The sequence below is a fragment of the Corythoichthys intestinalis genome, chromosome 20 (genome assembly GCF_030265065.1).
Source record: "Corythoichthys intestinalis isolate RoL2023-P3 chromosome 20, ASM3026506v1, whole genome shotgun sequence".
Classification (NCBI taxonomy): Eukaryota; Metazoa; Chordata; class Actinopteri; order Syngnathiformes; family Syngnathidae; genus Corythoichthys; species Corythoichthys intestinalis.
This window is the reverse complement of record NC_080414.1, coordinates 15,907,446-15,921,288: the sequence shown is the minus strand read 5'-3', so window position 1 is coordinate 15,921,288 and position 13,843 is coordinate 15,907,446. Positions and strand designations below refer to the sequence as shown.

The following is a 13,843-nucleotide window of genomic DNA, read 5'->3' as shown; positions in this document are numbered from 1 at the left end:
ATTTAATGACTAAGTTTAGAATTTATATATTATTTCTTTACAATCATAATTACTTACAATTTTATATCTATGTATTAAGTGGTAGGATTGTAGTTATCATCCCTTTTCGGGGGGTGGCAGTAATGCACCGTAAATTGTTTGCCCACCACCAGACCGCGTTAAAGAACTAAAATGCTAATGTTCCCGCCCCTTTTCTCGCAGAACTGCAGTAAAAAAAAATATTTAAAGAATAAAAATTAAATTAAAGAACAATTACTTAAAAATAGCACTGACTTATGACTATTTTATATAATTGTGACATTTATAAATTATGTTCATATTATGTGTTGGATATTTATTTCTTCCAATGACCGACACTCCCTGACTGGCCTACCCGGCAAATGAGGGACGACGTTCGGTCAGAAATGAGGAGGGGCACCGGATGAAGCGGATGGAAGTCTAGAGCGTGGCAGCCAAAAATAAAAAATAGGAAGTGAAAACGACGAGCGACGTGGATGAGCAAATTTGACTTCGTTTAACGATGCCGTGGATGGAATATTTCTTTAATTCGGAGGAAAGCCCGCTAAAAAGCGAGACATAGTGGGACTATTAATGATGCTGCTAGCATGCTAGCCTGCCTCCTTGTCGTTTATTAGTTTTTTTTTGTTAAAACGTTGGTTATTTTATTTTTATTGTTATATTGTAGTATTGATATATAGAAAGTATTGATAAACGGCTTAGCGTTGAACGTGGCAGTGATTTTTTTTGGCCGACATGATGCTAAAGTAAGTTAAGATAAGGCTAGTTAATTACCCGGTTTTACCAGTCGCATATTCTGTCCTTATAAAAGGCGAACGTAACGCAATTCTGCAATGCGTGTCTTTTTGTGAGCCACATAAGTTCGGAAAAATGCGTGGAAGGTTGAATTGACAAAATGGAGCGTGTGTTCTTTATCACTGGCTCCATTGTAGGTCGCGTCGTTTAAATGTACGTGCTCTGGTTGCATTTTTTGGGGGGTGGTATTTTTCGTGGAAAATAAAATAGCCATGCGGATTTCGTCGTTCCTGGCCCTGCTTCGGCCCGCTTTACCCCTGATCCTCGGGCTGTCTCTGGGATGCAGCCTGAGCCTGCTGATGGTATCGTGGACGCGCTTGGACTCGGACGACGCCTGCGGGGAAGGAATGGCAAAAGGTGGGAAGCTCTACCTGGGTCGGGGGGATGCTGAGAGGGACAACGGAGGTGATGGAAGAGGAGAGGGCGGCGGCGACGACTTCCAGCCTCGTATCGTGCCTTATAACAAGGACCCAAACCAGCAGCACAAGAAAGTACTGAGGTGGGTACATGTCCTTTTTGACACTGGCAGGTGAACGGTGGCATCATATGATGTCACTGATGAGGTGTCAACAAAGAAGTGTGAGTGATGACAAGCAGCAATTTTGGTATTTTTGGCAAGATCACAGCTGTCAAACGTAAGGTGTGAGGGCCGGATTTGGCCAAATGTGTTTCATAATGCGGCCCACCAAAGTAATTAGTAGTGTCTCGTTCATCTTACTTTTGTGGCAGAGTATTGCTGTTACCAGGAAAAAGAAAATAGTATCATGTTTTAATTAGATACAATTCACCTAATTACACTAATGTTCAAGTTTGAAACTTACCATGTGAAAAAACATGATACTTATGGGTCCGCATATCTTCTGCGTGATTTTATTTGAAAGTGAAATTAGCTGAATTTATCACGTTCATAACGTGAAACGTATTATGTTAAAAAAAAATTGGATACTTGCGAAAATAGCAGTTTTTCTTCGATCTGCGATCTTTCGCTGCCAGCCTCTCCAGTTCAAATGGTATGGACGTGCATCGGTGTAAGTGGCAGGCAATGAGTTTACAAATTTTACACTATGCTAACTGCTAAATAATTTTTCCTTGTCTCCATCAGAACCCGCTACATCCACACCGAGCTGGGCATCCGAGATCGCCTCCTTGTAGGCGTGCTAACGTCCCGCGCCACCCTCAACACGCTAGCGGTGGCGGTGAACCGGACGGTGGCGCACCACTTCCCGCGCACCTTCTTCTTCACAGGCCTTCGTAGCCCCAAGGTTCCACACGGCATGACTGTGGTGGCGCACGGCGATGACAGACCCGTGTGGCTGATGTACGAAACGGTGCGTCACCTGCACCAGGAGTACGGCGCTGACTACGACTGGTTCCTGTTAGCGCAGGACGACACGTACATGCAGGCGCAGCGGCTGATTCGGCTGGTGGACCACCTCAGCGCCGGAGGGGACCTCTACATGGGTCGGGCCGAGGAGTTCATTGGCGGTGAGGAGAAGGCGCGTTACTGCCACGGCGGCTACGGTTACCTGTTGTCACGCAGCCTGTTAGCGCGTCTCCAACCGCACCTGGACGCCTGCCGGAATGATATTCTGAGCGTACGGCCAGACGAGTGGCTGGGGCGCTGTATCATCGATTACCTTGGACTCAGTTGTGTTGAGGTCCACCAGGTGACTGTTTGCTTCAGTCATAAGCTAACAGAAGGGTAAGCTGACATTTTAACTACTTATCTCCTGGCAGGAGATGACGTACCGCTACTTCGAGCTGGGAAAGAATGCCGACCCAGAGCGCGAAGACAGCGCTCAGTTTAAAAAAGCCTTCACAGTGCATCCCGTGTCAGAGCCTAACCTCATGTACCGGCTGCACAAGCGCTTCAGCCAGCTTGAGTTGGATTGGACCTACTCGCAGATTGTGGACCTGCAGGTAGGATGTGATTCACAATAGCCATCTGAGGAATATTTATATTGAGTAGATCATCGAGCAAGTACTAAGTGTGGTTCCACTGTGTAATGATTAGCGCTCTGGACTCTGAATCCAGTGATCTGAGTTCAAATCTCAGTGGAACCTGTGTTTTGGAAATTTCACCCTTTCGTCTTCACACCCAAGTCTTTCCTGTCCTCCCATGTCCTCTGTTATCAGAGAGTTGGTGTATCACTTCCCCATACGTTGTCACTGCAGTTTTATATCCTGTGAGCTGGAAATGCTTCACAATAGCCATTTTACTAGCATTTATAAGTACCAGTTGAGGTTCCTTGGTGTAATTGTTAGCACTCTGAAATCTGAGGTCAAATCTCAGTGGTACCTCCATTATCTTAAAAAATAGTTTTACAAAAGGTACCAATGCCTAAAACATTCCGAAACATTGTCATACACATTGTCCTCTCCTGTCATACACTAGTCTTTTCTGTCCTCTTGGTGAGTTGATATAGCCTTTCCCTACAAGGGAAGGGCTACTCAGGTATTATCTTTCCAGGAAGGTTTAAATAAAACGGGAGCCGCACAACTTTTTCTCATTAATATTCATGACATTAGCAACTGTTGCTAGGCGGGTCAAGTTCGCTTTTGTCCCGAATGCTAAAAGCACTTAAATAGTGTACGAACGACATGTTTACAGAGCTAAACCTACCAATTCTGTCTGAAAATGATGTCCCTGGTGCCAAATTCACTGGTAAATATGTGGAAGAACGTACAAATGTTCAGTTAAGAGCTCGCTTGAGTGTCAAGGGCTGAAAAAGACGGGAAAAAGAGCCGACCTGTTCTAAAAGGTAGCTATTTTATCGACACCTTTTTTCTTTTGTGCACTGCTTTACGCCACTGACAATGACATTCTCCATTTCAACTATCTATGCTTTACCACCATATGCCTTGTCTTTCTTATATATTATACCGTCTGGTTGTTTTACATCTCTGACCGGTCTTGGGGGTAATTTACATTGCTATTTTTGTGTAGCGATCGCAAATGCTACTCAGTGACAGCCAACAAACACTTTAAATTTTTTCATTAATAGTAAATCTTAATAGTAAATCTTAATTCTATCATTTTGTTTACACTTCCCCCTTACCAAAGTTGTTTATTTACAATAGAAAAGGTACCAACATTGGCAGTCAGATACCATTTTATTTTTTTTCAAGTCATTCATTGTCAGACAGAAGCAGCACGGCAAAACGCCACACTAAAAATAAGTAAAAATATGAAAATGGCTTACTGCATATGAAGGTGAATGGCTTCACCTCGCTGGCGTTAAACTGCTTTTTTGGACGTCCGCACAAGTTGACCCATCGTTCACATTTTTTCCTAGGAGTTTTTGGCTTCGGGAAATGTATGAAGAAAACGTCCTTCATATGTCGTAATGTCTAGAGTTGTTTCTACTAGTTCCATAGCAGCAGTGTTTACTCGACATGTTCTTTTTTCAGCAGAAAACAAGCAGTACTAACATGTGTTGTATGCGAGGGCGATTCTATGTTGACCCACTTCCAGTTTACGATGGTGATGTCACGCAGCCTTGCGATCTAAAAGTAGCATTCGTGTGGTACGTTGTTGACGTTAGCCATATCAGACTTGCAAGGTTCCATGGTGTAATGGTTAGCACTCTGGACTTTGAATCCAGTGATCCGAGTTCAAATCTCGGTGGAACCTTAAATTCTTGAAATTTTACAATTACTTATAAGTTCCTCTCCAAAAGGTGCAATGAACAACTTTTTCACATGGTCCTCTCATACCATAATCTTTCTTGTCGTGTCAGTTCGTTGCTATATATATTCGTTGTAGTTACTAGCTGAACAGGACTGTTCTAAAGAACAAAACAATCCTGGAGCTGCCAGTTCTATACGTGTCGCAGTAGCCTTGTGTGAACCGTTTTAAAAGTAAGATTCCATGGTATAACGGTTAGTACTTTGGAACCTGTATTTTATTTAATTTTAGCATTTCCTCTTCACACCCTAGTCTCTCCTGTCCTCCCTTTCCCTTTGTCATCAATTACTTGGTGTATCCCTTGCCCACACAGTGTCCCTGCAGTTTTATATAATCCAAATCTTTCCCTGACTCTGCTAGCATGCCCCAGGGCTCGGTCCTGGGGCCCCTCCACTTCATCATTTCCATTCTCCCCTTTGGTACCTTAAGTTTTCCATACAGGTGTGCTTCCATGGTGTAATGGTTAGCACTCTGGTCTCAGAATTCAGTTATCTGAGTTCAAATCTCAGTGGGACTTGTTTTTGGGGAAATTTCACCGTTTCTTCTTCACACCTTATTTTGAGTCCTTTCCCTTTGGATTGGATCTGTGTTACGGTAGCCTTTTTACAACCATTTATAATCAGCTGATCGTTCATCAATTGCCAGGTGTGGTTCCATGGTGTAATGGTTAGCACTCTGGACTTTGATTCCACTGATCCCAGTTTAAATCTCGGTGGAACCTTAAACTTTAGACGTTTTAAAATAACTTATAAGTTTCTATCCAAAAGGTACAATGAAAAACATTTTCAGGCGGTCCTCTCACACCACAGTCTTTCCTGTCGTGTCAGTTTGTTACTGTATATGTTCGCTGCAGTTTTATATAATTCAAATACCTCCCTGACTCTGCTGGTGTGCCCCAGGGCTCTGTCCTTGGACTACTCCCCATTCGGTTCCATCAATACTTATATGGGTGAGGTTCCATGGTGTAATGGTCAGCACTCTGGACTTTGAATCCAGTGATCCGAGTTCAAATCTCGGTGGAACCTTAGCTTTTAGAAATTTTACAATTAAATATAAGTTCCTATCAAAAAAGATACAAATGAAGAACTTTTATTACGTGGTCCTCTCATACCTTAGTCTTTCCTGTCATGTCAATTTGTGGTTGTATATGTTCCTCGCAATGTGTGTCTTCAGTTATTAGCTGAACAGGACTGATTTCAAGAAGAAAACAAAACTGGAGCTGCCAGATCTATACGCTTCACAGTAGAGTAGTAGTGATTGTTCAACACATAACAAGGAAGGTTTCATGGTGTAACGGTTAGCACTCTGGACTCTGAATCCAGCACCCTTTCCTCTTCACACTCCTAGTCTTTCCTGTCCACCCTTTTCCTTTGCTGTCAATTAGTTGGTGTATCCCTTCCACACACGATGTCGCTGCATTTTTACATAATCCAAATCCCTCCCTGTTTATGGAGGCGTGCCCCAGGGCTCTGTCCAAGGGCCACTCCTTTTCAATATTTACATTCTCCCCTTCGGTTCAATTATTGCTTACATAGGTGCGGTTACATTGGGTAATATTTATCACTCTGGCCTTTGAAACCAGTGATCTGAGTTCAAGCCTTGGTGGAACCTTATGTTTTAGAAATTTTACAATTAAATAAATGCTCTTTTCCAAAAGTTACAAATAAAAATCATTCCCATATCCTACTCTTTCCTGTCGTGTCAGTTCGTAGCTGTATATGTTCCTTGCAAGGTGTCTCTTCAGGTATGAGCTACTAAACAGGACTCTTTTAAAGACCAAAACAAAACAGGAGCTCCCACTTCTATACGTGTCGCAATAGCCTTATGTGAACCATTTTTAATCTGCTGATTGCTCGTCAGTCACCAGGTAAGGTTTCATAGGTTCCATATCGGTAAGCGCTCTGGACTCTGAATCCAGCAATCTGAATTTAAATCTCAGTGGAACCTGTGTTTCTGAAATTTCACCCTTTCCTCTTCACTTCCTAGTCTTTCCTGTCCTCCCTTTTCCTTTGCTATCAATTAGTTTGTGTTTCCCACACGGTCTCGCTGCAGTTTTGTATAATCCAAATCCCTCCTTTTCTCTGCTGGTGTGCCCCAGGGCTCAGTCCTGGGGCTACTCCGCTTCATCATTTACATTCCCCCATTCTTTTCCATTAGTTCTTCAATAGGTGTGGTTCCATGGTGTAATGGTTAGCACTCTGGACTTTGAATCCAGTGATCCGAGTTCAAGTCTCGGTGGAACCTTAAGTTTAAGAAATGTTACGATTAAATATAAATTCATTTTTAAAAGCTACCACTGAAAAACTTACTCACAGCCTGATTTTTTTCTGTTGTGTCAGTTCATTGCTGGAAATATTCCTCGCAAGGTGTCTCTTCAGTTATTAGCTGAACGGGACAGTTCTTTACACGTCGCAGTAGCCTTAGGTGAACCATTTTTATTCAGCTGATTGCTCAACAGTTGTCTGGTAAGGATCCAGCGATCTGAGTTCCTAGTGGAACCTGTTGTTTTACTATTTAAGAAGTCTTATTCAAAAGGAACTGATCACAGAACCACAAATCAAGTTTTATCACAAGCACTTCTCAGTAGTTGTGGTTCTATGGTGTAATGGTCAGCACTCTGAATCCAGTGATTCGAGTTCAAATCTCGGTGGAACCTGTATATTTTGTTTTTAGTTGCGGTATACACAATTATTAGAAATACCTCTACAGAAAAAACAGGACCACTCAAAAACTTCTGACCACCATTCAAATACAGCCTGTACTGTCATACCCCAGTCTTTCCTGCCGTCGCTCTTTCTGTCCAATCTGCTGTAATGCAACTTTGTAACTCGATATAATGTATTTTTCTACTAAATGCTGAATGAAAACAAGGTTCCACTGAGATTTTTAACTCTGATCACTGGATTCAAAGTCTATAGTGCTCACAATTTCACCATGGAACCAGAGAACAAAGAACAAAGAATCAGGGCAACCCAGAACTCATTGATAACAGCGTGATTGACACTATACAATTTTAATCACTAGACAGACAAACTAATATGAAGTAAAACCACTCACTTGCTACCAGTGTTGGGAATAACTTTGTTTTTTTCAGTAACGGGGGTAATCTAACTAATTATTTTTTTTATTTTTTACGCCGTTACAACGCCGTTACCGTTATTGACGGTCAAAAGCGGTGCCTTGCTTACTTTGAATAAATTGAAGAAACTATCAACCGTAGTGAGTTTGTCTCTTTATCGAACTGGCAAGTTAAAGTTTAATGTCCCGCGAGCCAGACCTGCTTCCAATATGGCTGCGTTGTTGTCAAATCTCACGTGATCTTCCATTCTGTGACGTAAACGCTCAAGCCTAATAGCGCACGTACTTCAGAGCCAGTGTTTTCACACACAAACTGGAACAGCGCGTGCGGCAAACACACACACGCAAAACAGATGAAGAGGGATATGATGGCAGAGCATTGAGAGGAAAATTTGTCCTTTAAGAGGTGGCGATATAAACACTATTTCAAGTTGGTCGAAATTAAAGGAAAGAACGTGCATGTAAAGTGTAATTTATGTCCCGGGGCAAAGCTTTTGTCGACATCTGTGGTAAGTAGAGATGTCGGGTCCGATCACGTCATTTTCAAAGTATCGGAATCGGCAAAAAAGTATTGGACATGCCTTTTTTTAATATATATATATTTTTTAATTAAATCATTTTCTAATCGTATTTAACGTTACAGACATAATATGTTACACTTATCCAGAGTCTTTAGTTTAGGCTTAAGGTAGGGTTATCAAATTTATCCCGTTAACGGCGGTAAAAATTTTTTTAAAAATTTATCACATCAAAATATTTTTTGCAATTAACGCATGCGCTGCACGACCCACTCACACATTGTCGCGTTCAATCTGTAATGGCACCGTTTTACCTATATATATAGAGCTAAAAGGCAGCGTAAAATGAGTAGAGTGAATTTTGGCAGCCTTTGGAGCAGTTTTTTAATTGGCTAAAGCCTTACAATCCCTCTCCCTACGATTAGAAATATCGTGGGAAGCAAAGAGGGGTCAAAAGGTAGTAATTGATCTTTTTCTTAACACCCTATGTTATTTCCCAACGCAGAGAAGATATATCAATTGGTACCACTACGCACAGTCATGGGTGCACTTCCCATCATGCATTTGGGCAGACAGTTAAATGGCTACAGTATCATTTACTGAAAGCTCAACTACACTAGATGACAATATTTAGTCACAATATACAAAGTCACATTTATCCTTTAAGAATTACAAGTCTTTCAATCCGTGGATCCCTCTCACAGAAAGAATGTTAATAATGTAAATGCCATCTTGAGGATTTATTGTCATAATAAACAAATACAGTACTTATGTACTGTATGTTGAATGTATATATTTGTCCGAGTTTTATTCATTTTTTTCTTAATGCATTGCCAAAATGTATATGATCGGGAAAAAATATCAGGAATGATTGGAATTGAATCGGGAGCAAAAAAAACAAAGCAGTCGGATCGGGAAATATCGGGATCGGCAGATACTCAAACTAAAACGATCGGGATCGGATCGGGAGCAAAAAAACATGATCGGAACCACCCTAGTGGTAAGCAAATCGAATCTGTTTATTTTTGTCGCACTTCAAGTGTAGGATAAATCTGTTGCTGGTGAGGTGCAATAAATATTACAAGGTTCTGTAACACAACTACCTGTCTGTTCTTCTCTATTCAACTGACTCGAATACTGCTCAGAAAATTCTTTGACATACAACTTCTTTTTAAAGTAACGGAAATAGTTACTTTCCCTGGTAACTAGTTACTTTTACTATGGAGTAATTCAGTTACTTTTTGGAAGAAGTACTAACGTGCCCAACACTGCTTGCTACTTAATAAAATGACTACTGGTTAATTAAACTGAAAGGAAAACTACTCACACCTTTTGCAACCGTTGTGAAGAAACCAAAAACTGTCAATAAAACTACCCACCTACATATAAGTGTGTACGTGTTGTGTGTACTTGTACAGATGCAGATTAGCAACTTGAGCGGGCTGACGCCAGAAGGCCCCGCGGGCCTGACGTGGCCGGTGGGCATCAACGCTCCCTTCAAGCCGCGCACACGTTTCGAGGTCCTCAACTGGGACTACTTCACGGAAGAACACATCCATTCCTGCGCTGACGGCGCACCCAAATGCGAGCTACGCGGTGCCGACCGTGTCGACGTCACCGACGTGCTGGAACTAGCTTTGGAGCGCCTCAACGCGCACTACCAGCCGCGCCTGCGCTTCCTCAAACGCCGCTTGCTCAACGGCTACCGGCGCTTTGACCCCACCCGCGGCATGGAGTATATTCTGGACCTAGCGATGGAGGTGTACACGCAGAAGGGCCACAGCCAGGTCATCGCTAAGCGGGTCCACCTCTTGCGTCCGTTAAGCGCCGTGGAGATCATTCCTATGCCGTACGTGACAGAAGCCACACGGGTACAGCTCATTTTGCCTGTTACAGCGCAGGAACGCGAGCACGTAGCGGCTTTCCTGGACACGTACGCCGCTAACGTGCTGGACACGCACGACAACGCTTTGCTCACCGTGCTCTTTGTATACGACCCGTTCGAGGCGCAACGCGTTAGCCGGGAGGACGTTTTCGCCAGCGCCAAGGCGGCCGTGGGCGAAGCCGAGAAACGCTACCCGGATGTAAAGATTCCGTGGATTAGCGTCAAGACGGAAGTGCCGTCGCAGGTTAAGCTAATGGACGTTATCTCTAAGAAGCACCCGTTAGACACGCTTTTCTTCTTGACCAGCGTATGGACCGAAGTCAATGGCGACTTTCTTAACCGCTGCCGCATGAACGCAATCAGCAGCTGGCAAGTTTTCTTCCCGGTCCACTTCCAGGAGTTTAGCCCAGCCTTAATTCAGCAACCCTCCGCCTCAACCAACGCCGACTCTTTACGGGATGGTCACTTTGACCGGCGTGTCTTCGACGAGGCCTGTTTCTACAACACCGACTACATGAGCACGCGTACAAAGATGGCGGCCGACGCGCTGGACAACGAGGAGCTGCTGGAGAGCATGGACGTGTACGACGTTTTCGTGCGGTACTCGGGCCTGCACGTCTTTCGCGCCGTGGAGCCAGCGCTTGTCCAGAAGTACGTGCTGCGCCAGTGCAACCCGCGCTTCAGCGAGGATATCTACCATCGATGCGTGCTCAGCAACCTGGAGGGACTCGGGTCTAGATCGCACCTCGCCATGGCGCTGTTTGAGCAGGAACAGGCTAACAGCACATAGCACGCGGGAATATTAGCACTCGGGAAGTGATCGTATTTATATGTAGACCTACTTGATTTCAAATTTGTAAAGATCTTCTGGAAATAAACCATTGACTGCCTTTATGTTACTGGTAGTTAAAGGGAACCTCGGACTTACAGACTTGTAGGCTCTATTAAGCCAAAATTATTCTCTTTTACTTAAAAATGTTATTAGAAACACATTAAATATTCCCATTGATTTAAAAATCTAATATTTAGTACATGTTTTGACCTACGGAGGGCGCCATGTTTTATGCGTGCAATGGACACTCGGGGCAATGACATAGTTTGTCACTCACTAGACGAACATTAGCGGTTTTCTGCAATTCCTTCTACACGGCGAGATGTCCAACGCATGCGCGCATCCGTTAGAAGCGGCAAGTACTTCCCATTTGTGTTTTTATTGATTCTTTTATTACCTTTTCATTGCCTCGAAATGCATTTTGTATGCGTTTCCCTCTCATACTTTTAAGTAGGACTGCATCTATCGATTCTTTTAGTAGTAGTAGTAGTAGTAGTCGATTAATCGATGAACTACTTAGTTCAAATAATCGAGTAATTGGATAAGGAACATAAATTAAAATACCTGAGCTGAGCCTTAAAAAGTATTAAAAAAACAAATAAATAAGGATCTATGTACAACAAAAGAACAATTGGCTAACTTACATAGCAAAACTCCGCTAGCTTAAATGCTACAAAATGCTACTAAAATGTTTTTTTTTTATCATGCTCTTAACAAATGGTTAAAACACGTATGCCCACAAAAAATGGCTAAATATACCCATAAACTAAATTACAAATGCATTTTAAAAAAAACATTAGCTCACACAAAAACTTGGTCTTAACAGGGAGCAGCTGGATTCAGCCATGTGAAATGAGGAAGACTAGAGGGCAGTGTTTCCACCCAAATCAATACAACTAAATGCAAAGACTTTCAAAACAAACCATTACAACACCATTTTAATTAAACGAATACTCGAAGCAGCAAAACTTAATTCGAATATTTTTTTTCTAATCGAATACTCGAGTTAATCGATTAATCGTTGCAGCACTACTTTTAGGAATTGTGTTTTCTTGTGGTAGCTTTAAAGCAGATTGTTGATTTGTTGACCAAATTAGTCACGTAGCGTATTTAAACCACCCTTATTTGATATTACTATGTTTAAGTATTTTCTTAAGGCATCTTTAGTATGTTCTGTCTTTGCATCCAAACAAAACAAGCTGAAAGCGCACGGTAGTACTTTCGGTGTCAATTTCGCCTCTTGTAGGACGTTTGGCTGGAGTGGCACATTTTGGCAGAACACAGTTTTTTTTCCTACTCTCATCTAATCTCATCCAGTCTTTCCTGTTCATTTTGCTTTTGCCCCTCGTTTTGTGAAATATCCACAGTGCTGTCCTGGGCATAAATGTTCCCCTCAGGTTCAAACTGAAAGGGTTGAACAGACATGTTTATTTTGCTAGAGTCAAACTCTGAAAGCCCGGTGTTCTGTCAAATTTTGCACCCCATCAGAAATTTCTTTGCGGTTCGGCGAATGCGAATAATGTTAAAAATGGCCGCAAATGCAGCAGTTCCAAAGTAAACACTACAAACTTTCTTTAAAGAAAGGAATTTTTACTTAGATTTGATAATAGATGGACATGTAGAAAAGTTCTCAGACACATCGTGTCATGTTAGCTGCACAGAACAACTGCACGCTGCTCTCTCACGGTTAACGTCTTCGCCGTGTCGTTAAGCAATAATTTACGCCATATTCATGTTGCACACGTATGTTTATGATGTAACGTCTTTATTTAGCACCTTTTGGATAACATTGAGAGTCCAACTGAATGTAAAAGAGAGCTTATTCATAGCCACAACAGCTTTGGGAACAAAATATTATAAAGGTGGAAAATCTGATAGAAAACCAGCAGCGTAACCATATGACGTCACCGCCCTGCGACGTCACCAACAATGGCGACCTACTAGTTAAAATAATTTTACAAATTTTATAAAAACGAAAACATCAAGAGGAGTTTTCATATCAGATTATTTTAACTCATAAAAACGTTTATCTTTTAAGAACTACAAGTCTTTCTATCCGTGGATCCCTTTAAAATAAAGTATTGTTCTAGCTTGTTGTGTTGTTACAGAAAGTTTACCCCGGCTAAACTGTTCATAAAAATGTAGCATTGTGGTGCATCACCCGCTTTTTTTTTTTAGCTGTTTAGCACTTTCAGATCATATGAGTTATTCTTTGAACATTGTCAAGTTTGAAACATGTCAAAAGATGGTGCCATTACGGGGTAGCTTGTAAAAAAATGTTCGAACTTGAGAGTTTTTATAAAGAAAAAAATACAAATAAAGGAGCTGCTAAAAACTTATTCCCAGTGTTATATTGATGCTTTGTGCATTAATATTCAAATTGTGGACCAGTTTGAAATACAATCCGTCACATGTTCATTCAAAAGGTGTGACATTGGTTATGTATTTACCCTGCATCGTTGCAGTGTCTGGTTGTGTCACTCCTGTGGCGTGCCTGCGCCCCGCCCCACACACACGTGCAGTGTCCTGCCCTGTCTCAACGCTTGCAAACACGGTAAGCTTTGTTATTTTGTCCAGAGAGAATATGCAATGTTTTTTTAGCCTATAAAAGGTCTATGCTGAGTGATCATCAAACACTAAATGTAACTCATACCGTTAGCATAGCATTCGCGTTCACGTTTGCATTAGGCCAATGCTAACGGCAAGCGTCCTCTTAAACTCTCGGACAACATTTTTTACATACAGTTCATGGCGTCCAGGTGGTTATAAATAATTGAAAATAATGTACTGTTTTCCTGTTGCGTGTGTATTATCACCAAGTTGGTGTAGTCCTTGTAGATGCTACAATATGTGCTCGTTTGCCAATGTTCATTCAAAATAGTTGGAAACCTTTATATTTGGAGTCAAATATTTTCAGTTTTACAGACAAAAACATTTTCAGTAAACGTCGACTAAAACTAATCGAAATTTGTTTTGAGTTTTCGTCAACAAAAATTAGACGAAGACCATAAGCGAAGTTTTAGAAAAAT

The 13,843-nt window shown here is 41.9% G+C and overlaps 1 protein-coding gene and 3 non-coding genes across 4 annotated transcripts; all 4 read left to right on the top strand.

The window, feature by feature from the left end:
- Positions 1-379: 379 nt before the first annotated feature.
- Positions 380-13,153, top strand: chpf2 (chondroitin polymerizing factor 2). Its single transcript, XM_057823748.1, has 4 exons — positions 380-1,312; positions 1,916-2,480; positions 2,551-2,733; positions 9,516-13,153. Exons 1-4 carry the CDS (start codon positions 1,026-1,028, stop codon positions 10,770-10,772), a joined length of 2,292 nt encoding a protein of 763 aa, XP_057679731.1. The 5' UTR covers positions 380-1,025; the 3' UTR covers positions 10,773-13,153.
- On the top strand, positions 4,376-4,447 carry trnaq-uug (transfer RNA glutamine (anticodon UUG)). Its single transcript has one exon. It is a non-coding gene; the product is annotated as a tRNA-Gln (tRNA).
- On the top strand, positions 5,455-5,526 carry trnaq-uug (transfer RNA glutamine (anticodon UUG)). The gene has a single exon. It is a non-coding gene; the product is annotated as a tRNA-Gln (tRNA).
- Positions 6,674-6,745, top strand: trnaq-uug (transfer RNA glutamine (anticodon UUG)). The gene has a single exon. It is a non-coding gene; the product is annotated as a tRNA-Gln (tRNA).
- Positions 13,154-13,843: the final 690 nt, after the last annotated feature.

Bases quoted from the DNA above. Each gene is read 5' to 3' on its own strand.
- chpf2 (XM_057823748.1), top strand. From the start codon at position 1,026: ATGCGGATTTCGTCGTTCCTGGCCCTGCTTCGGCCCGCTTTACCCCTG. The intron at 2,481-2,550 runs GTGACTGTTTGC...ATCTCCTGGCAG, and splicing joins GTTGTGTTGAGGTCCACCAG to GAGATGACGTACCGCTACTT. The intron at 2,734-9,515 runs GTAGGATGTGAT...GTACTTGTACAG, and splicing joins CGCAGATTGTGGACCTGCAG to ATGCAGATTAGCAACTTGAG.